Source organism: Hylobates moloch, unplaced genomic scaffold, assembly GCF_009828535.3.
Source record: "Hylobates moloch isolate HMO894 unplaced genomic scaffold, HMol_V3 SCAFFOLD_5, whole genome shotgun sequence".
Taxonomy (NCBI): domain Eukaryota; kingdom Metazoa; phylum Chordata; class Mammalia; order Primates; family Hylobatidae; genus Hylobates; species Hylobates moloch.
In genome coordinates this window covers 64,771,399-64,795,947 of record NW_026652280.1, presented here as the reverse complement: position 1 = coordinate 64,795,947, position 24,549 = coordinate 64,771,399, and the positions used below count along the sequence as shown (strand labels likewise).

Genomic DNA, 24,549 nt, shown 5'->3' with positions numbered 1-24,549 from the left:
TATCAGAAATTTTCTTTGGGGGGCTTCGTGGTGCCAAAGGTTAAAATATCTTTAAACATCATGAACGTCTAGGAAATTCGTAAGAGAAGTTGGGATGGCTAAAATGGTTTCTCTTTCATATGTAACTCAGGATGATATAACTAGTCACTGAAAATAGGCATGAGATGCAATTTGACTTGCTTCTCCAAATGGACAGCACTAAGGTATCTGTCATACCTCAGTATTAAGTCATACTGACTCAGATTCCTGAGGTTAAAGGTGCAATTCCTCTGAACGAGTCTTAAAACCAGGTGTTTTCAACTGTATTTTAGTGTCTTCCAGTGGATTCATGTGTAGTAACCTGTAAGTGAAGCAGAGGGAAGCTCAGCTTCATGGAAAGGGAAAAGAGCCTGAAGCCCAGTGGCGTGGTGCCGCCTCCCTAGCCATGCAGGGGCCTTGTGGCATTTCCACAGAACCGTGTCTGTGGTCCCAGCGTCATTCACGGGTTCATCCAGCACATATTCTTTACATACCCAGCATTATTCTAGGCACAGGCCATACCACAGTAAATAACAGCAGCGCTGGTCTGAACTGTCGTGGAGCTCTGTGGCGAAGCGTTAATCTGTTTGAGGTTACAGCCGAGATAAGTGCCAGGCAAGTGCAGCACAGGGCTGGGAGGTCAGGGCCTGTCTCTGGGAAAGTGACATGGCCCAGATCCAAAGGATGAAGGGAATGAAGTGTCAGGGAAGGGGCGGCGGCAAGGGCAGAGGGCCTGGGAAGAAAAGAAGGATGTTTGCTAAGTGTTTCCATTCACTGGCAGTAAGAGTACTGAGTGTGCTAAACCCCTGAAGGGAGTATCTGATTTGATATTCTCACAGAGAGAGGAAACTAAGGTACAGGAATTGAATCTCATACCCCTGACTCCACACCTCAGGGATAGAGCCGGGGACTGAATCCAGGATTTACTACACAGCCTGTACTGGACTGCCACCCTGCATTGCCTCCTAATGTGAGCCGGTGGGCACTTTGGGGGACTTAAGTGACAGCAATGTATGAGACAGTCTGTTTGCCAAGAAAAAGAAATTGTGGCGATGCAGGCTGAGTCAGTTGTCTCAGTCCATCAGTTTTGCACCTAAGATCTACAGTGCTGTAAAGATGGAGTTTGGAGAGTCTTTAGTGGGGAAGATGTTATCACTAAGAATGGACAAACACACAAAAGCATTGAGAGACTTTATCTCCCAAGTAGGAAAGAAGCAGAGGGACTTGAAGAGCAACATCAGAAGAGAGGTGTTGTGTTTGCTAGCACCTGGCGAAAACAGGCAAAAAATGTCTTTTATACATTCTGAAGTATAGAACTTAACCCAAGCATGTCAATTAGACTTTGCGAAAGCATTTGCACGCCATGATTTTTTTCAGTCACTTTTCACATATTTAGTTCATCTGCCTTTATTGAACATATCATTTATGTGCCCACTAGACTGTGAACTTCCCATCAACTTAAAATAACAACAGAGGGAGACAAGCTCTCCAAAGAAAGAGTTTACTGGGGAATAGCAAGAGATTGTCATTAGGATACGCATGCTGCGGTGGACCATAGGCGCAACCAGAGAAGCAAAGGAAGGCAAGGTTTTTAAAGGGGAAAGGAGGGCAGTTGCATTCGTTGTTTTGAAGCAACTATCCTTGGCTACGAGGATTAATAACAAGGGTGAGTCAGTCTATTAGTGAACAGGCTGTTAATGAGCAGGCATCCTCATAGAAGTAATCTTTGTGCAAGGTTGCAAGGGCCTTTGTGAAGGTTGTGGTGTTGGCAGTCTTTTGTGATAGTACCAGTTATCAGACAAATGTGCATGAGGGCCTTCCCTTCATGGCCTCCTGTATCCATTTCATTAGGATTGGGACATAAGCGACTCCATTTTGGTACCAGCAACTTTCACATTCTCATAAGCAGGAAATCTTCACTTATTTTCGCATCCTCTTAGTCTAACCCAGTTCCAGTCCTACAGTGGAAACTTAGTACTGAGTGAATTTTGTAGCATTTCTGAAACCAAGTCCCTTGCCTCTTTCTCTATGTTTATTGCCTTCACAAATTTATATTTTAGCTATGCAAGCAGATGCTTTACTAACACACCTAACTAGATTAGAAATTGTCTTACTGTCTTAGCATAGTGTATTGTGAAGAGCCAACACTAGCTGGAAATGCATGACACTCCTTCTACCATTTAAAAATAGAAAAACACAATGAACAAGGACTGGTTGATAATCACGTTTGTTTATTGGACTTGTTCTTCCAAATGATAAATTTGTTCTGGGAAATACAAATTAACGGGACGTACTGTTGGAATCCTCTGAATTGTGAATGTTTCTGCCTTGCCAACAAGTGTGCACTGTAGTTTAGGGATTTGCAGCGCTCCATTTGTATAGCACGATTTTGTCCCCTGCAGTACATTTTCCATTTTGTTGGCCTGTTCTTTCCCTAAGAACTAGCAGTGTTGGAATTCTTTATGTCCATTAGCCTACTAACGCACTGAGTCTTGAAACAAAATTCTCCACTATTGGCAAAGTAAGAAAAAGTGAGCCATTTGCAAAACGTAAATTCAGATTCTCTTTCTTTCCTCAGAAGATTAGATGGAAAAATACATAAGAATTGTGTAACTTGCCCTTTCAGCTGCAAAGGGCAAACAAGGATATTTGACCTTTATTTGCATTTGCTTAAATGTTTGAAGACTGATATTTGTTATTCCACAAGAGGCGTAGAAGTGCAGTAAGCCCCACTGTTCACGGTAGCCAGCAACTGGCAGGGAGTAGGTACTGATTCATAGTTATTACAATCCAATATATTGCTTTATTAAAAGGTAGCGGTATATAAACTGTCATATTCTGAAAGTGTGTAATTAATTTGATACTGAAAAATGCTGAACATATTTGTATTGCTTTGTGATTCAGAAAGCACTCTGTAGACTTAACTTCAGAGCCATTGTTTTAGCATCACTTTAAATTGTATTTATCCATGCCACCATGCCAGTTAATAGGAATTTCCAGTTGGTAGCATGCTATCAGTACCTATGTATATTCATAATTTAAAAATCAAAACGTCAAAGAGAAAATGCTTATGAAGTCGATTTGAAGGAAATTTTTAGTCATTACTAAATGTTTCTCTAAGTTCTTACAAAGCCTTTGGAGCTGCCTCCAGTTGCTTTTCAAAAAACCCATTTCTAAAGTAGAAATGTTCTCACCGAACAATCGGTATTAGGGAAACTGCAAGGGAAACTCCTCAGAGCTCAATAGCCAAGACATACCATCAGTGTTGAATGAGACAGAGTCTCTACTGATGGGAAAGTTCACAAGACTCCTCTGGTGTTTTCTGTGATATCTGTTCCAGCCCCACAACGGCCACTTTCAGTTCTCCCCCACTATTAACACTCATCCTGCCAAGCCAAAAATTCTTAAGGTAATGTAGTGAATGCCATGCTGAAAAATAGGCCCTTACGATGCCAGGGTCCATGAACACAGCTCACCACTCCGAGGAGGAAACCTTCCCTTAGCACAGGCACCACCTCCTCAGACAGCCCCACAAATACAGGAAGGTGGTGGTTCCACCCAGGGCCACAGTCACTGTCTCCACCACAGTCACAGAACACGTCTAATCCACTGGCGACATTTTGAAGAAAGGGCCGAATTCATCCACTGAATCTGTCCTACCAAGGAAAGCAAATCAAGCTTGCTGCCCTATTCTTTTCTTCTTTTTTATTTTTCTTTCTTTCTTTCTTTTTTTCTTTTTTTTGAGACAGAGCCTTGCTGCGATGCCCAGGCTGGAATGCAATGGCATGATCTCAGCTCACTGCAACCTCCACCCCCCAAGTTCAAGCGGTTCTACTGCCTCAGCCTCCTGAGTAGCTGGGATTACAGGCACGTGCCATCATGCCCGGCTAGTTTTTGTATTTTTAGTAGAGACAGGGTTTCACTATGTTGGCCAGGCTGGTCTCGAACTCCTGACCTCGGGTGATCCATCCACCACAGCCTCCGAAAGTGCTGGGATTATAGGCGTGAGCCACCGCGCCCGGCCTGCTGCCTTATTCTTGAATGGAGATATTCATGCAGACTGTCATGACAATCAGCGGCATCTCATTGCCCCAGAGTTGGCAGAATTTTAGTCAGGATCCTTCTGGACTGGCAACCAAGTTAGCCTGGTGCTCTGTGTTCTGTTGACTAGCATACACTAAAGACACAGTGTGGAATACTAGCAAAAGGAGTTCTGCGGGATGTGCCTCTCTCAGGCTGAGAAGGTGTCCATGCATCAACATCACAGGCTCTTGCAGCCTAGCACTGATCTGGCAGCAGCTGCCACCAGCACCTCTCACATCTGCTTCCCCGGAGACCTGAGGCCAGAGAAAAACAGGATCACAAACTGTGTTGATACCACATGTCCAGAATTCTTCAGTATGTAGCACATTAAGAGTAGATCAATACACATTCTACAACAAAATTTACTTCTTATTCTATTTTTCCCATTATGAGCTGGGAGGAAAAAAAAATTCCCCCCTTAGCTTTGTCTCTCTCTCTCCAGAACTCATTTCAGACCCATGCTATTTCCCTAAGCGAAGAAGAAAAAAAATGCCATTAAAAAACAGAAGTCATACACTTCACAGCAGCAGCCCATGTAGCTAGTGAATTTTATTCAAGTAGCAAATATGAGAGCACACTGGAGCACACTGGCGTCAGATTATATTTGCATTTTGGAAAATATTAGGCATTGATTTTGTTGAGTCGCCCTAAATTATATACTTTAGAAATTATTGTGCACAGGTAATAATAGAGGGTATAACCATTTATAATGACTATGGAACTTTGCTCTTAAATTGTAAAAATTACACAGTGAATTTATTAATATTTTTATTATTATAAAGTCTACAAGGTTAATTGCTTTTCAGAATGGTGAATGTAACTAATTTTTACAGTTTCTATTTAAAGGAAAAGGATAAAGCTAAATCAGCCAGGATTTTATGTGGTCCTAAAGCGTTTCCCCGACATAGTGTGGGAGAGTATGAGGGGAGAACAGGATTTGGTGAGAAGTCAGATTATGCAAGTTCTTTATCCAGAGGAAAGGGATACAGATAATTAACTTTGCGGCCATTTTTTGACCCAGTGCCCTCCCATGTCACATTGTCACTATGTCACTTTATAATTTTTCTCTGAAAAAGTTTGGCCTCTTATTATGCCAAATTGAGTAGCATGAGTATTGTGGGTAATTTCTTACTTATAATATTCAACATCCTGTATTTACTGCCTTCCTGAACTCTCACCTATGTTTTGCGATAGCATTTTGCTAGCTCACATCCTGATCAGTTAAAAATTTGTATTAACAAATAAAGAACATGAGAGAATTGCACAGGTGTGCTCTATGCAATTACAAATTGAGCTTTGTGTGCAGTTACTTTCCTTTTCCAAAATAATTTCAACTTTTATTTTCAATTCAAGCATTACATGTACAGGTTTGTTATGTGGGTATATTACATGATGCTGAGGTTTGGGGTGTGAATAATCCCATCACTCAAGTAGTGAGCATAACACCCAACAGTTACTTTTTCAACCTTTGCCCCCTTTCCTCCCTCCTCCCTCTACTAGTTTCCAGTGTCTATTGTTGCCACCTTTATGTCCATGAGTAGGTGATATTTAGCTCCCACTTATAACCAAGTACATGCAGTATTTGATTTTCTGTTCTGGTGTTAATTCACTTAAGATAACGGCCTCCAGTTACATCCATGTTGCTGCAAAAGATATGATTTCATTTTTATGGCTTCATAGTATTCCATGGTATATAGGTACCAGATATTCTTTATCCAATCCACTGTTGATGGGCACTTGTATATTTTCTATTGAGGAATGTCTGTTTATGCATTTTGCCTACTTTTTAATGGGGTTATTTGGGTTTTGCTTGTTGATTTGTTTAAGTTACTTATAGATTCTGGACATTAAACCTTTGTTGGATGCACAGTATGAGAATATTTTCTCCCATTCTGTAGGTTGTCTGTTTACTCTATTGATAATTTCTTTTGTTGTGCAGAAGCTCCTTAGTTTAATTAAGTCCCACTTGTCAGATTTTGTTTTTGTTGCAATTGCTTTTTAGTCAAATTCAAGGCCAATATTCAGAAAATGGTGTTTCCTAGGTCTTCTTCTAGGTTTCTTTTCTATTTTGTCTTTTTTTTTCTTTTGTTTGAAGAATGGGGTCTTCCTATGTGGCCCAGGCAAGTCTCAGACTCCTGGGCTCAAGCTATCCCCCCACCTCTGCCTCCGTAAGTGCTGGAATTACATGTGTGAACCACCATGCTGAGGTTTTACATTTAAATCTTTAATCCATCTTGAGTTAATTTTTGCATATGGTGAAATGCGGTGGTCTAGTTTCATTCTGCATATGGCTAGTCAGCTATCCCAGCTTTATTGAATGAAGTGTTTTCCCCATTGCTTGTTTCTGTTCACTTTGTTGAAGATCACATGGCTGGAGGTGTACAGCTTTATGTTTGGGTTCTTTATTCTATTCCATTGGTCTATGTGTCTGTTTTTGTACCAGTACCATACCATGCTGTTTTTTTTTTTGTTTGTTTTTTGTTTTTTGTTTTTTGAGATGGAGTCTTACTCTGTTGCCCAGGCTGGAGCGCAGTGGTGTGATCTGGCTCACTGCAACCTCCACCTCCTGGGTTCAAGCAATTCTCCCACCTTAGTGTCCCTAGTAGCTGGAATTACAGGTGCCCGCCACCACACCCGGCTTATTTTTAGTAGAGACAGGGTTTCATCATGTTGGCCAGGCTGGTCTTGAACTCCCGACCTTAAGTGAGCCACCTGCCTTGGTCTCCCACATTGCTGGGATGACAGATGTGAGCCACCATGCCCAGCCAATGGTATTTTGATTACTGTTGCCTTATAGTATAGTTTGAAGTTGGGTAGTGTGATGCCTCCAACTTTGTTCTTTTTGCGTAAGGGTCCTCTGACTATTTGGGCTATTTTTGGTTCCAAATGCATTTCAGAATTATATTTTTTAATTCTGTGAAAAATGACATTAGTAGTTTGCTAGGGATAGTATTGAATCTGTAAATTGCCTGGGGCAGTATGGCCATTTTAATGATACTAATTTTTCCAATTCATGAACACGGAATGTTTTTCCGGTTGTTTATGTCATGTATGATTTCCCTCAGCAGTGTTTTGTAGTTCTTTGTAGAGATCTTTCACCTCCTAGGTACTCCTAGCTATTTTATTTTTATTGTAGCTATTGGAAATGATTTGGCTCTTAGCTTGAATATTATTGATGTGTACAAATGCTACTGATTTTGTACATTGGTTTTTGTATCCTGAAATTTTATTGAAGTTGTTTACCAGTTCTAGAAGGCTTTTGGTAGAGTCTTTAGGGTTTTCTAGGTGTAGAATCATATTGTCAGCAAAGAGAGATAATTTAACTTCTTCTTTTCCTATTTGGATGCCTTTTATTTCTTTCTCTTGCCTGATTGCTCTGGCTAGGACTTCCAGTACTATGTTAAATAGGAGTGGTGAGAGTGGGCATCTTTGTCTTGTTCCAGTTCTCAAGGAGAATGCTTCCAGCTTCCAGCTTTCGCCCATTCGGATGTTGGCTGTGGGTTTGTCACAGATGGCTTTTATTATTTTGAGGTATTTTCCTTTGATGACTAGTCTGTTGAGGGTTTTTAACATGAAAGGATGTTGGATTTTATCAAAGACTTTTTCTGCATTTATTGAGGTGATCATATGATTTTTGTTTTTAATTCTGTTTATGCTGTGAATCACATTTATTGATTTGCATTTGTTGAACCAACCTTGCATCCCAGGAATGAGGCCTACTTGATTCTGGTGAATTAACTTTTTGATGTATTGCTGGATTCAGTTTGCTAGTATTTTACTGAGGATTTTTGTGTCTATATTTATCAGAGATATTGGCCTGAAATCTTTTTTTCATTGTGTTTTTGCCAGATTTTGGTGTCAGGGTGATGCTGGCTGTGTAGAATCAGTTAGGGAAGAGTCAGTCTCTCCTCCTCAATTTTTCGGAATCACTTCTGTAGGATTGGTACTAGCTCTTCTTTGTACATTTGGTAGAATTTGGCTGTGAATCCATCTTCTCCAGGGCTTTTTTTGGTTGGTAAGGTTTTTATTACCAGTTCAATTTTGGGACTAAAGGTTGGTCTGTTTAAGGTTTCAATTTCTTCCTGATTCAATCTGGGGAGGTTGTTTCCAGGAATATATCAATTTCCCCTAGATTTTCTAGATTGTGTGCATAGAAATGTTCATAATAGTCTCTGAGGATTTTTTGTATTTCTGTGGGATTGGTTGTAGTGTCATCTATGTCATTTCTGGTTGGGCTTATTTGTATTTTCTCTGTTTCTTTGTTAATTTAGCTAGCTGTTTATCAATCTTGCTTATCTGTTCAAATAACTAACTTTGGATTTGTTGATTCTTTGTATGTATATTTGGGTCTAAATTTTTTTCAGTTCTGCTCTGATTTTAGTCAATTCTTTTCTTCTGCTAGTTTTGGGGTTAGTTTATTCTTGTTTTTCTAGTTCCTCTAGATGTGATATTAGATTGTTAGTTTGAGATCTTGCTAACTTTTTGAGGTAAGTATTTATGTCATAAACTTTTCTCTTCACAGTGCTTGTGCTGCCTCCCAGAGCTTTGGGTATGTTGTGTCTCTGTTTTCTTTTATTTCAAAGACATTTTTTACTTCTGCCTTAGTTTTGTTATTTACCTAAAAGTCATTCAGGAGCAAGTTTTCTAATTTCCATGTAATGTGTGGTTTGGGGAGATCTTGGTATTGATTTCTATTTTAATTCCACTGTTGTCTGAGAGTACGGTCGGTATGATTACTATTTTTTTAAAAATTTATTGAGACTTGCTTTATGGCCAATCATGTAGTTTATCTTGGAATGTGTTCCATGTGCAAATGAGAATAATGCATATTCTGTTTTGATTGGTGGAGTATTCTGTAGATGCCTATTAGGTCTACTTGGTCAAGTATCAAATTCAAGTCCAGAATTTATTTGTTAGTTTTCTGCCTTGATGATCTGTCTAATGCTGTCAGTGGCATGTTAAAGTCCTCCAGTACTGTTGTGGGATGGTGTAAGTCTTTCTGTAGGTCTAGAAGTAGTTGTTTTATGAATCTGGGTGCCCCAGTGTTGGGTGCATATGTGTTTAGGATAGCTAAGTCTTCTTGTTGACATGAACTCTTTATCATTATGTGATACTTTGCCATCCACTTTTTTTTTTTAACTGTTGTTGGTTTAAAGTCTGTTTTATCTAATATGGGAATAACAACCTCTGCTATTCTTATATTATTTTTGTTTTCTGCTTGCATGATAGATCTTTCTCCACCTCTTTTCTTTGATTCTGTAGGTGTCATTATGTGTCAGATGGGCCTCTTGAAGACAGCAGATGGAATTACCATGTTTCTTTATCCAATTTGCAACTCCGTGCCTTTTAAGTGGAGAGTTTTAGACTATTTGCATTCAGGGTTAATATTGATATATGAGATTTTGATCCTACTGCGAAGTTGTTAGCTGGTTGCTTTGTAGTTCCTATTGTGTGGTTGCTTTTTAGGGTCTATGGGCTATGTACATAAGTGTGTTTTTGTGATAGAAGATATTGTTCTTTAATTTCCACGTGTAGGCTTCTGATGTAGTTTGGCTGTGTCCCTACCCAAATCTCATCTTGAATTCCCACATGTTGTGGAAGGGACCCAGTGGGAGGTGACTGAGTCATGGGGTCAGGTCTTTCCTATGCTGTTCTCATGATGGTAAGTGAGTCTCATGAGATCTAATGGTTTTAAAAATGGGAGCTTCCCTGCACAAACCGTCTTTGCCTGCTGCCATCCACGTAAGATGTGACTTGCTCCTCCTTGCCTTCCACCATGATTATGAGGCCTCCCCAGCCATGTGGAACTGTAAGTGCAATAAACTTCTTTCTTTTGTAAATTGCCCAGTCTCAGGTATGTCCTTATCAGCCACATGGAAATGGATTAATACACCTTTCTTAAGGATCTCTTGTAAGGCTGGTCTAGAGGCAACAAATTCCTTAGCAGTTGCTTATATGGAAAAGATTTTATTTCTTCTTTGCCTTTGAAGCTTAGTTTGGTGAGATATGAAATTCTTGGTTGAAATATCTTTTACTTAAGAGTGCTGAAAGTAGGCTCCCAATCCCTCTTAGCTCATAAGGTTTCTGCTGAAAGGTCTGCTGTTAGCCTGATGGGGTTCCCTCTGTATATGATCTGGTGCAAAGTTACTTTTCTGAAACTGTACTTTAATAATACAAACTGCAAAGCCACTATTGTTTTTGCTCTCTTCTTTTCCAAGCACTAGTCAGAAAAATGGAGAAAGGAAGGAAAAGAAGGATGCAAGGCTTATGAGCTATAGTGGTGGTTGTCAGCTAGAACTATTGTCCACCAGCAGGTGGCCTGAGGGCTTATTAAGACCCTTAGTAAGTCTTCTGGGGAGATGTAAAGTAAATGCATAGGAAAATAGATTGTGGAGAGTTGAACTGGAAAACATAGTTTAGTTATTTGAAAGCAAAATTCTATGGTCTTTAGGTTCACAAGTTACTCTTCTAATAAACCACTTAAGGATGGGAAGAAGACATGGTGAAGGCAGGGCAGACCTCTTCTGTGCTAGGCTTCATGGTGCTTATTCCCACAGCTCTCCAAGATGACTTATATTTTTTTCTTCCCCTCCTCCTCTTCCTCTTTTTCTTCTTTGTCCCCTTCCTGTTTTCCCCTTTCTTTTTCTTTTCTTTTAACCATGGAGAAATTGCAGTGCAGAGAGTGTAGATAACCTTCATAGGCCCACACAACTCATGGCTGGCTACTGGCACCAACACCTCTACTTCTCATTCACCATGGAAGCCAGCATGTTGGCTAGTGTCCTGTTTGGCAGCAGAGGCTGGAGTCTCCAATGTTAGTTAACTCTACTTGAGAAACACCTTCTTATATGCCAGTTTGAGACAAAAAAAGACATAGATAGGGCAATTCCCCACCACATCCGTTTGTGACCATGGCATGAACACAGACTCAAATGAAAGATGTGTATTTTCATCATAGGGTAATGAATCGTCGATGTATTTTCACTTTGCTTCAGAGAACTAGTGCTGTATATCAATATTAATGTTCTTTTAGCACATTTTTATACAGATTATTCCTAAAGCAGTCATCTGAGCACCTATATTCCTAACACAATTCAGAATCTTGCCTACTCCCAAGGTCCCCTAAAAACAAAAGTACTTATCCCTTACTAATGCTCTTGAGAAGACATTCATATTTAAACTTTGATTCAATGAATGTACATTATAAAATAATGAACCTACTAAAGGATCCTTTTACTCAAGCCTTTTGCTCAGCCATTCAACATACATTTTATGGAGCAAGTACCCTGTGTGCAACGCTGAATTTCAGACAGTCAACCAAACTGTAGTGAAGTCAAAGGAAAGAAATACAGAAGTGAATTTTTTTTAGTGGAAAAGCTTTGGAAAATCCTAGTCATTAGAAGTGAGATTTAAAAAGTCATTTTCCTGTAATTTAACTCAAAAACGTAGATCTCTATTTGCATTGTGGTTAAGAGCACAAGTATTGGAGCTCATTCATTCATTTATTTAATAAACATTTATAGATAATCTACTACTTATTAAGTACTGTGTTAGGCATTGGGGTACATTGCTTACCCAAACCAGGTATCGAACCTGTCTTCACTGAATCTTACATTCTAGTGGGGCAGATAGATTAATCGAATGACCGTATTGAAAGACGTCAACCTGCACCTGTGGCAGTGCTATAATGAAGATTGCATAGGAGGCTCTTAAGAGCCTATTTATTCCAAAGATATTTAATATAATTGAGGAAGTGAGATGAAATTGCTGGAGGAAGTGATATCTGATCTAAGATATAAGGGATGAGCAGAAGGTGATGAGGCCTGGGGAGGGAAGAAAGAGCCTAGCACGGAGAGCAGCATGCATGGCCTGTCAAGGTGAACAGTAGAATCCCAGGCCTGGAATACTGGCTGTGGGGAGAGAGTGAGTGGCTGTGAGGAGAGCAAGTCTCAAGTTGAACCGAGACAGGGAGAGTCTGGCCTTTGTTCTGAATACAGTGGTGAGGCATCCACAAGTTTAAAGCAGAGAGAGTAAATGATCAGGGAGTGGACAGAACAGATACACACTGATCAGCTAGAAACCCACTGAAGTGTCCTAGGATGGAGGTGATGATGCTCAGACTTGTGCAGTGGTATAGAAAAGATGAAAAGGATACATTCAAGATGTATTTCAGAGGTGAGCATCCCCCTTGGATAATGGGGGTGTGAGACAGGAAGTATTAAGGATGGCTTGGACAACTGAATAGATAGGGGTGCTTTTCACTAAGATAAGGAAGCTTGAAAAGGATTAGGTTTGGGATTTGGAGACAGCAGGAGAAGGGATGAGAATATTGAGTTACGTCTTAATATGTACCATTTTGAGTCCTTTGAGAAAGCCAAGAGGAAATGTCAAGTAGCAAGGATATGGGTCAGAACCTCCAAAGTGAGGTTTGAGCGGGAGATTAACATTTGTGGATAGTGTGCACAGAGGTGGCAGTTGAACTCCTGCATCTGGATGTGATTGCTTAGCCAAAGGGTGTTCCAGAAAGGCCCAGACCTAAGACCTGAGAGATTAACACCCAAAGGCTTGGCCAAAGGAGGAAGAGTTTGACTGGAAAGGCAGGAGGAGAGGCAAAGGCCACTGTTTCCCAAGTACCAAGAGAAAAAGGTAGAGGAAAAAGAGGTCTCAGTACTGGACAATGCTGAGGGCTCACATGGGACAGAAAACACATCGTGTTGGATTGAATAACATTGAGGTCTTTGGGGACACTAGTGAAAGCTGTGGTGGAGTCATGGGTCAGATTGAGTGATTGAGGGTGAGGTAGGTGGGAGGTATGGAAGTGGCTGAGAAGTTCAGGGGAGAGAGGGTGAGGACTGGAGGCAGGTGTGGATTTACGTGCTTGGTGTGTGTGTGTGTGTATGTGTCTATGTGTGTGCACGTATGTGTGTGTGTTTTGTAAGTGAAGGCACTTAGGAGTGTCCCAGTGTCAATGGGAAGGATCCTGGTGAGGAGAGATTGAACTTACCCAAGACAGAAGGGTTATTGAGGTCATAAGGTTTCTGAGACAACTCAAGAGATGGGATCAACCTGGGGTGGAAGGAGGAACGGCTTCTGTAAACTTTGAATTAGTGAGGTATCTCACTTTGGTGGCTTCTATTTTCTCTGTAAAGCATGAGGCCACATCCTCTGTGGGGAGGGCTTGGGGAGGTATGGCAGTTGGGGAAACCTGTATGGGAATACTGAAGGAAGTGGAAGTTTGAAATGATTCACAGATGGCTGGGCGGTAGTTCATGCTCATAATCCCACCACTTTGGGAGGCCAAGGCAGGAGGATCACTTGAAGCCAAGAGTTCAAGACCAGCCTGGGCAACATAGTGAGACCCCCATACATACAAAAAAAAATTAGCCAGGCATGGTGGCACACACCTATAGTCCCAGCTACTCAGGAGGTTGAGATGGGAAGATCACTTGAGCCTGGGAGGTTGAGGCTGCAATAAGCCACAGTTGTGCCATTGAACTCCAGCCTAGGCAACAGGGTGAGACCCCATCTAAAAAAAAATAAAAGAAGAATGAAACAGTCCACCGGGCGCATAGAAAAGCACGTAAACCAAAGCAAGGGTATAGCATGGCTGCGAGTGCTGGACCTCTCTGAGCTTGGTGAGCAGGAACCATTGGTGGACACATTCTGCCTTCATGACAGCCTATGCACGCACAGGAAAAGCAGGTAGTGAGGCTTTTCCAGACTGCCATTTTGGCCAAATGATTACAAAGAAAAGATAGAGAAATAAGGGGATGTGGAGCATATGCAAGACAAAAAAAAAAAAAAGTCAATTTCAGCCTAAGCTGAAGAAAAGGACAATGAAGAAAGAAGATTAATAGGTTGGAATAACTGGGCAGGGGGGCAATCCATTGAAGACCCCAATGGGTGCTCACCTGTTGGAAGTGAGTTGGTGAAGAGGAGATGGCAGGTGTAGTGGGCATGGCCTGAGAATCACTCTGCAGCGTGCTGACCTGGGCAGTAAGGTAAATCCAGAAGCAGCTGGCTCCACAGCTGCAGGCCCAATGACAGGGATCTCCTGGTTCCACCACTGATAGACGGCATGTACCAGGCAGTCCGCCCCCATCTCCAGACCTTAGTGTCCTTGCTGAGATTTGGGGCCAGCCATGCATCTTTTCAGGTTGGGAGGATTGAATAAGGTGATAGAGGTGAAACAGCACAACCCCTGACTCCTGACTGGGAATCTGTCAAAAGTGTCAGCCACTGCTATTTCTTTGTGACACATTTTCTAAACAGATCACAAGTTTTGCTGTTGTTCTTGTTTTACTTTTTTAAATTCTATGAATCAAGGCAAAAAACAACTCAAATTTTATAGAAATTATGTGATTTGTAAATATATTATTATGTTGACTTAATCTCTTCCCCTGTGACCCTACAACTGAGAGTGGAGAGCAGAAGGCCAGCCGTGGGAATGGCAGGATAAGGGTCGAGTGGATCCAAGAATAGGATGGTTTAGGGGCTTGCCACCTTCAGGTGTCTCTCTTTTTCAGACTAGGACTAATGTAGGTTCTTTTCATAAACCTTGAGATGGAAGTTTCAGGCACTGAGCGACTTAAGCCACTCAAAGGACTCTTTGTCTCAAAAGAGATGTGAGTAAAAAGTTTACTCATTTAGGTTTATATACTTGTCTATCACCCACACTTAATAGAGATGGGACTGAATTATATTTATCTTTGTATATACAGACCCATGGCAGGTACTCAATAATTGTTTGCAGTATGGAGTAGACGGTAATTAGTAAAGTTTTTGGTTCTGTAATGGATTGGTGCAGGATATCTCTATCCCAACGCTATAGACATTTTGGGTCAGATAATTCTTAATTGTTGGAACAGGATATATGGCAGCATCCCTGGCTTCTACCCACTAGATGCCAGAGGCAACCCTCCCACCCCAAGATGTGACAACCAAAAGTGCTTCTGGATATTGCTGAATATCTCCAGGATGAAGGGGACAAAATTGCCTCTGGTTGAAAGACCACTGGTTTAGAGGAAATCTTTAATGTGATCTCTTGTGTTGAATTTTTAAAAGTTTATTTATTTATTTGCACAGGAAAAAAAAATGAAGTACAATTCAAAATACCTTGCAGGGTATATTTCTGAGAAGTAAGATTCCAAGTATTTTTAATTTCTTTCTATATTCTTCTGGCCTTTTGAAATTTCTCATGTTTCCTACTGTACATGCGTTACTCTTATAAGTTGAAAGGGAGAGAATGGAAAAAGTTTAATATTTGAAAGTGATTTTTTGAAAATACATAACTTTTCCTGCTATCCTGACATTCTCGATAATCGTATTACTTAAGCTAATGAACATTGTGTTATTTTTATTACTGTAAGTTTTGTTTCATTATCTAATTTTTCAGATACTTTTATTTATTTTAGTATTTCAATCAGCAGTATCATAACCAACTATTAATTCTAGTTCTAGATATTGGTACAAACTCATTGGTTAGCCAGGCACTGGAATTTAGTTTCAAAGACACTTGACCCTTTTCTAGAAAGGAGGAAGCTTACCCAGCATGAAGCGACTTTGAGATAACCACACTTTTCAAGTGTCACTGTGAGAGGCTTAGGGCCCAGGAAACAGGAAGGAAGAGGGTATGTGTGTATATGTGTGCATAATGTATTAATAAATTCACTGGCATACTTAATTTTTAAAATATCAGTCAACTAAGAGAATCTGCAAAACTCCAAATAAGAGAAATATCCAAAAGAAAGGATCTAGGGCACTCTTTCCTTACCCTTTCATTTGCATTGGCTTAAATTGGGGGAAACTCAAAAAGTGAAGGCTTTTTTTTTTTTTTTTTTAGCACAGACATTCAGAAAGGGATTGGGGTGAATAGTCCTTAGAGAATATGTGGGAAGATAAAGAGCCGACCCCAGCATTAAAATGTGGGTGGAGCAGAGTATTTTCTTTTTAAAAGCAGAGAAAATTTTCTTATTTTTCCTTCAGTGTTTTAATCACAGGCAATCTTAGATAGCAACTGTATTACTCAGCTCAGGCTACCAAGACAGAATACCACAGTCTAGGTGGCTTTAACAACAGAAATTTACTTTTCACGGTTATGGAGGCTAGAATTTCAAAATCACAGTTTGGGGAGGGTAGGTTTGATTCTGGGCCTCTTCTCTTGGCTTGTAGACTACTACCATCTGTCTGTGTGCTCCTGTGACCTCTTCTTTGTATGTGTATGCATGGGGCTGGGGGAGGGAGGGTTGGGGAAGAGGGAGGAAGGGAGGTTGGGGGAGAGAGAAAGAAAGAGAGAGAGTAGGTGCTCTCTGGTGTCTTTTCTTATAGGGCACTAATCCCATCATGAGGGACCCACCCTTATGACCCCATATAACCCTAATTTCCTTCCCAAATCCTCATCTCCAAAAACCACAGGGGGTTACGATTTCACCATATGAATTTTGGGGGAACACAGACATTCAATCCACAATACCTAATTAATGATAACATGCAAAAATGGGTGACAAAATTGCTCATTATTTATGAGGCAAAGACTGTCAAAAGTTCTCTCTTGAATAATATTTGTAGTTGAGTGGAATGTAGGCATTTTTGTTGTTGTTGTTTTTGATTTCTCTTAGATGCCTCCTCACATTGCTGCACTGTACTTCTTAATAGAAGTGCCACTCTCCCCCATCAATGTTGCTGTCTTTTACTAGGATCACCAAGTCAGGTTAACAGTCAAAAAATGATCCAGAGGCCAGGCGCAGTGGCTCATGCCTGTAATCCCAGCACTTTGGGAGGCGGAGGTGGGTGGATCATGAGGTCAGGAGATCGAGACCATCCTGGCTAACACAGTGAAACCCCGTCTCTACTAAAAAATCCAAAAAAGTTAGCCTGTCGTGGTGGCGGGCGCCTGTAGTCCCAGCTACTTGGGAGACTGAGGCAGGAGAATGGCATGAACCTGGGAGGCGGAGCTTGCAGTGAGCCGAGATTGCATCAGTGCACTCCAGCCTGGATGACAGAGTGAGACTCTGTCTCAAAAAAAAAAAAAAAAAAAAATAGATCCAGAAATTGATTTCTAGTATCCTCTGGAATTTTTTGCTGGTATCTCTGTTAAAAATATGTCTAGGTAAGTTATTTTACCTGCATCAATATTGATTAAATCTCATTGTGACATAAATATTCAATCAGTATCCCTGCCCTTCTCTCTATGTCATTGAACTAGAACATTACACAGATACTTCCCACTCCTTCTTTATCCACTTATCTTAACCTGTTCCAAAGTATGTATTCTTCTGTCTGTGGGAGCAAGAGTTATTTCACCCCCTTATCCTCTTTCCAAGTTATCCTATCAACTTCTTTCTTCCCAGTGCCAATTACTCATCAGGAGCCTACTCCTCCTTTTATTTCCCTGTTCAGAGCAACCAGCACTTTAATACATTAGCTAAACATCTAAATATTCCCTAATATTTATTATTAAGCCTCCCCTATATGATTTCACATGTCATTATGCAGAAGAACAGAGTAAAATTTTTTAAACCATAATCCTTTAAGCCTGTGTTAACAGAGGCTATAGTTGGTTGCAGTTGTGTTGGCTATAGTTACAGATTTGTGTTCTACCAGTTATCTGTTCGCATACTGAAGCAGAATACTTCACCTGCTAATAGATGTCAAGCTAATTTAACCTGAGATTTACAGAAATCAAATTTCTAGTCTTCCAAGGGAAGTGCCCTGCACAAATTTCCATGTAGAGCGTGGTGGCCTTTTTTAATGAATTTCTCCACTGCAAGAATGAGATGCTTCTTGGGAGAAGATTCTGGAAGATACTGGGGTAGGAATCACTAGGAATCCTTCTCCCTTTGTAGCAATAACTGCACTGGCAGAATCTGTTTGATGCAATTGTTTTGGAACTCTAGAGTCTTGGAGTCTATCAAAGCCTTGCAACTTCCAGAGAAAGGCTTGCTTGGACAATAAATAGTGGTTAACATGGTAAACTGCAGTTACTTTCAGTCATTCCACCTCTTATCTTAGCACAGTAGTAATTACCCATTTCACACTCCCACCCCTGTGGCAGGCAGGTATGCATGCGTTCCTGGAGCAGCTTACACACTGCTTGTGGGAGCAAGGGTGGGCAAAAAGGATCTCGTCCTCCAAATGTCAGGGATCTGTGCTCTGACTGCTGATTGCTGCTTCCGATCACAGAAGTGCAAAAAAGTGGTGAGCATTGTTGTCGCATCTCCCCTGATTGTTGCAAGCCCCATCAGCTGAAATGACTCAGGGAATATAAAAAGCCAATGCACTTTTATTTTTTACCCCCTTCCCCTCATTTTTCTCTTTTCTTCTTTTGGGACCAGACATTAAAGACTAAAACATCCAAAAGCAACCATATGTATGGAGAAGTTAGAAAATGACTATGTATGGCCCGGGAAAGGTGCAGGCCCGTGAAAGACCTAAGGAGACCTTATGTTTATACCTCAGGCTAATCCTTGGCACAGAGACAGCCTACAACAATCAAACAACAACAATTTTAAATTTAAAAAATTAGCAAACTCGGGGGAAGAATCTGATTTCCAGAGTCACTGCATTATTAGATTTAAATGCTCAGTTTTCAATAAGTAATCACAAAGCTTACAAGAAACAAGAAAGTTTGGCTCATTCAAAGGAATAAAAATAAGTCAATAAGAAAATGTGCCTGAAAAAGAACCTGATGAGATTTCTACCAAAGACTTTAAAGCAACTGTCTTAAAGATGTTCAAAGTAAGGGAAGATGTAGAGAAACTCAAGAGAACAATGTATTAACAAAATGGAAATATCAATAGAGAAATAGAAAACCTAAAAAGAAACCAAAAAGAAATTTTGAAGCTGAAAAGCACAATAGCTGAAGTGAAAATTTTACTAGAGGGATTCAAAGGGAGATTTGAGCAGGAAAAAAAAAAAAAACAGAATCAGCAAACTTGAAGATAGGATATTAGAAATTATTGAGTCTGAGATTCAGCTTATGCATTGTGAGAATTTCAGAGGATGAAAGAGAGAAAGGGGTATAGAGAATGTTTAAAGAAATAATTGCTGAGAATTTCCAAAATTAGTAAAAGGCATGAATATAAACATCCAAGAAGCTCAATGAACTCTAAGATAAACTCAGAGATCCAAACTGAAACACTAATCCTACTTTCAAAAGACAGAGAATGTTGAAAGCAGCAAGAAAGAGGCATCACATACAAGGGATTCTTAAGCTTATCCTCAAATTTCTCGTTAGAAACCTTGGTGGCCAGAGATAATGGGCCAATATTCAGTACTGAAAAAACCAAAGATACTGTCAACCAAGAATTCTTCATCCAGAAATATCATCCTTTAAAAGTGTGGGAGAAATTAAGACATTCCCTTATAAACAAAACTGAGGGAGTTCATAACCACCAGACCTGCCCTGTAAGAAATGCTCAAAGAAGTCCTGCACATTGAAATGAAAAGACACTAGAGAGTGATTCAAAGCCATGCGAAGAAATAAAGATCTCAATAAAAGTAAATACCTTAAACAACTATAATAGCTAGTCTTAGTATAACAATGGTTTGTAACTCCATATTTTTTCGCAACTTAACAGACTATGCATTTAAAATAATTAGTTTATGGCTTGGGGCGTACAGTGTATAAAGATATAATTTTGGGACATCAACAACCAAAAAGGGTGGGAGCAGAGTTTTTCTGTGCCATCGAACTTAAGCTGGTATAAATTTAAATTAAAGTGCTGTAACTTTAGTAATCCTATAGCAACCACAAAGAAAACAGCTATAGAGTATACACAAAAGAAAGTGGAAAAGGATTTTTTGTAACATTTCATTACAAAACTCAACTAAACATTAATGAGAGTAATATAGGAAGTAGGAAAACATAACTAATGTAATTGTAATTACATGTAATGTAATTGTAATGCAATTGTAAGGCACATGAAAAACTAATAGCAAGATGATGTAAGTCTCTATCACTAATTATTTTAGATGTAAACAGATTAAACTCTCCAATCAAAAGACAGAGGTTGGCAGAATAGGTTTAAAAATAAAAAAACGAGATCCAACTATATGCTGTCCTCAAAAGACTCACTTTAGATCCAAAGACACAAGAGATTAAAAATAAAAAGATAGAAAAGGTATTTCATGCAAATAGTTACCAAAAGAGAGCAGAGGTAGCTATGCTAATACCAGAAGAAAATAGATCATAAAATGTTACAATAGGCAAAGACATTATATATTAATAAAATATTTAATACCACAAAAGGATATAACAATTATAAACATTTGTGCACCTAATAACAGACCATCAAAATATATAAAACAAAAACTGAAAGAATGGAAGGGAGAAGTAGGCAGTTATATGATGATAATAGATGGAACAATCACACATACATAAGGAAACAGAGGACTTAACACAATGAAGCAGCTATCTAACAGATACATACAGGACACTACCCAACAGCGGCATACAGTCTTCTTAAGTGCACAAGAAACATTCTCTAGGACAAAACATAGGTTAGGCCACAAATTAAGTCAAAATGAGGCATATACGTACAACGGAATATTATTCAGCCTAACAAAGGAAGGCAATTTGCACATATGCTACAAAATGGATGAACTGTGAGATGAAATAAGCCAGTAACGAAAAGACAAATACTCTATGATTCCACTCATATGAGGTACTTATAATAGTCAAAATCATAGAGACAGAAAGTAGAGTGGGGCTTGACAGGGCTGGGAGGAGGGGAGAATGGAGAGTTGTTTACTGGGTCAGAGTTTGAGTTTAACATGTTGAAGAGTTCTAGAGATAGATGGCAGTGATGGTTGCATAACATTATGGATGCATTTAATACCACTGAACTATACACTTAAAATGGTTAAGATGGTAAATATTGTGTGTATTTTACCACAATAAAAAAAAAAAAAACAGGATAAAAAACAAGTCAACAGTACAGTACAAAGGACCGCATGTGCTGATTACCATCCCCTACAATCACAACCCGTGGTCAGTTCTGCCCCCCCGACCTGTATTATTTTGATGCAGATTGTGTGTGTGTGTGTGGAACATATTTCATGAAAATGCAGATTCCATTCAGTGATATAAAACAGCACATCACAAAGCTTTTTTTCACGTAACTTGTTGTTAGTTCTTTTTTTTCTTAAATTTAAGGCTGGGTGTGGTGGCTCGTGCCTGTAATCCCAGCACTTTGGGAGGCCGAGGCAGGCAGATCACGAGATCAGAGATCAAGACCATCCTGGCCAACACAGTGAAACCCCATCTCTACCAAAAATACAAAAAATTAGCCAGGCGTGGTGGTGGGTGCCTATAGTCCCACCAACTGCAGAAGCTGAGGCAGGAGAATTGCTATTGCTTGAACCCAGGAGGCAGAGATTACAATGAGCTGAGATTGCACCACTGCACTCCAGCCTGGGTAACAGAGCAAGACTCCATCTCAAAAAAAAAAAAAAAAAAAAAAAGAGAGAGAAAAAGGTGGAGGGGGCGGAGAAATTCCTTTTAATGGGTACAAACCACACAATGCAGGTGACCATTACTCTAAAAGCCTAGGCTTCATCACTATGCAATTTATCTGTGTAACAAAACTATACTTGTGCCTGCTAAATCTATGAAATTAAAAATAAAAAACCATGAATCTGATTTGCTTTTGCTCACCAGATGTCTGCAGATAGGCACACAGAGGTGTGAGACAGCACTTTCCATTTGCCCTTCATCTCGTGTTCCTCTGCCATTCCCCATGAAGCCGTGCTGGGGCTGACCTGCTGGAGGATGAGACCTGTGAAGCTGAGTCAGCTGCCCCGGTCATCCCGGCCAAGACTATTTCCTCTCTGCTCAGCCAACAACTGTCCAACAAACATGTGAATGAGCCCTGCTGAAATCAGAACTGACCAGCCCACTTGAGCCTAAATCCCTGACAGACAGATGTGTGAACTAAGTAAATACTTAAAAAAAATGAGATGCTGATGGTCCCTGAATTTCTCAAGAGGCAAAGAATGGTCCCACCTAGCAACTTATAAATGTTCAGAAGTTAGATGGCCACGGAGAAGTAGCACCTCATGTATGTTCTCTCGCTATCTACAATAAGGTGAATGAAGGCATTTATCTTCTCTGCACCCAGAAAACCTATAACCCAATGCCCAGGAACACAAGAACGCTGTTCACCATTCTGCTGTGCTTATTAGCAGAAGATATATCAGCTCACAAAATCCCCTTTGAAACAGAAACTAAAATAATGCTCAATGATCATTCTACTCCCACGGGGGAGGAGGAAGAGGAGCATAAATCAGGACAAGAGCTGGGTTTAGAACTTGGATCACATGTGGTTTTTCTCAATGATCACAAACCCCAGCTTCCTATAATTAATAATTGGATGTATTAAATATTTTATGGAGCAGTCTAGCCAGAGAGCAACTATAAAATGGAAACATGGACCAGCTTGGTAAAGGGAAGGATGAAATTGTAGAATTAATTAGTTTGTTCGTGCATTGAGTATTTCATAACAATAAACTTATTGTATTTATAAAGGGAGAAAACTCTGGGTGTAATTTGGCTGCCTGGTTGTTTATATCCTACAGTGCAGTTTCAGTATGTTTCATGTTCGTGTGCCTGTTTTAAAATGTTTTACTTCATTATCGTAAGAAGTTTTTAATGCAATGAAACTTCAAGCCAGAAAAATCTTAGAAAATTAATGAAATAGGGAGTAGAGAGAAATGGAGATAGCATTAAACTAAATACAAAGAAGAAATTGAAACAAATTTTTTTATTTGACAAAAATTAGCTGGGCGTGGTGGCGGGCGCCTGTAATCCCAGCTACTCAGGAAGCTGAGGCGAGAGAATCGCTTGAACCTGGGAGGTGGAGGCAGTGAGCTGAGATCGTGCGACTGTACACCGCCAGCCTGGGCAACAGAGTGAGACTCCGTCTCCAAAAAAAAAAAAAAAAAAAGAGTCTCTTCATTAAAATAAACCTGATACTTCACTTGTTTAGTAAAGCAATGGAAATTAATACCTGATGATAAAGTCAGAAGATGTATATATGTTTGTGTTCCTGCTTTCTTTCATTTCACAGTCTAATTCTCCCAGACATGGATTTTTGCTAGCTATTTGTTCTATCACCCAGAATTTTGAGAAGGCTTAAAAGCATATTATTGATTTGTGCACTTGGTGCAAAATTCAAAAGGTATAAAGGGGTATACAGTAAATATAAGTTCTATCCCTGAACCTGATCCTCAGCCTTCAGTTTCCTCCCTTGGAATAATCACTGTACACTTCTCTTGTGTGTCTTTCTAAAAATATGTTATGTTTATTTAAGTATATGTGTGTATGTGTATTTACACAAGTGATGGCATACCACATACATTGTTAAACAGTTTCCTCGTGTCCTTTAGCAATAAAATCTGACCAGCAGTTCTTAACACATGGAGCTGCACACTATAAGTGATGAGTCCCTGCCCATGGCCACCTGGGTGGTTTTCAATGTTGCTATGTAAAGGAGGCTTAAAAGTGACTTCTATAGGTGTCAGCTTGACTGGAAAATAAAAAGTGTCTTCTGTACTCATCACTCATGCTTGTGAGAATCTATAGGATAGATTCTGTATGTGAATCTATCCTATTCTAATCCTTTTCAGCATTTCCTCAGCTACCCTTACTTGTTCATTTTTCCAAATGAACTTTAAATCAGTTTTTCTGTTACAACTTTTTTCCATTCTAGTTGGTTAATTTTGAGATTGCAATACATTTATTATTTAACTTTTAATTTTACCCGTTATGAACTTGAGCATAGTAAGCTGTTCCCATACTCAAATATTTCATGTCCTGTAATTGCATTCTAAGTTTTCCTTTATGTAGAACTTGCACCCTTCTTATGAAGTTTATTCCTAAGCACTTTATCATTTTTGTTGCCACAGTGAATGGAAGTATTTCTTCCTTGATGTCCTCCATCTAAGATTGTTTGTATGGAAAGGTTGTATATTTCTGTGTATTACATTTAATCCTGCCACTGTAATCTTATTTGTAATTTTTTCATGTAATTATTTTGGGTTTCTAGGTAAATAAACATGTCACCTACAAATAATTGTCATTTTACCTATTGAAAGTTCTTTATTCTAATTTTCCCCTGAAACTGAAATATCTTAATTACTTTATAACAGTGCATTTAAGCATCCTCCCTGGCAGACAAGGTCAGGGTCCCCTGTGATTGCAGTTGACTATGTCTCCTGTGTAGCCAACAAGAACCCTGTACTGCCTTCACTTAATTCTACTTTTGTTTTTATTTTAGTTTTGTTGGTTGTTCTTTTATTTGTTGATAGAAATTACAGTAATTCAATCCTCATATTTATTTAGTACTAAAGAACAGTGGGTGAGAAGTAGTCGTGGTTTCAGTGATTTAAACTTTCACTTTTTAGGTTTCTTTACAAATTCTGTTTAACATTCAGAGAAAGCAAAATAAG

At 39.6% G+C, this 24,549-nt stretch overlaps 1 protein-coding gene across 11 annotated transcripts in view; it reads left to right on the top strand.

The window, feature by feature from the left end:
- Positions 1–24,549, top strand: part of L3MBTL4 (L3MBTL histone methyl-lysine binding protein 4) — a 484,756-nt gene that overhangs the window by 386,056 nt on the left and 74,151 nt on the right. Inside the window, exon 17 of one of the 11 annotated variants that reach the window (XM_058438631.1) lies at positions 21,761–22,238. The exons of the other annotated variants lie outside the window; for them this stretch is intronic. Within the exon in view, the coding sequence (XP_058294614.1) occupies positions 21,761–21,774 (14 nt within the window). The 3' untranslated portion in view covers positions 21,775–22,238. Of the gene's footprint in view, positions 1–21,760; positions 22,239–24,549 lie in introns of those variants that run through there. 11 annotated transcript variants of the gene reach the window in all.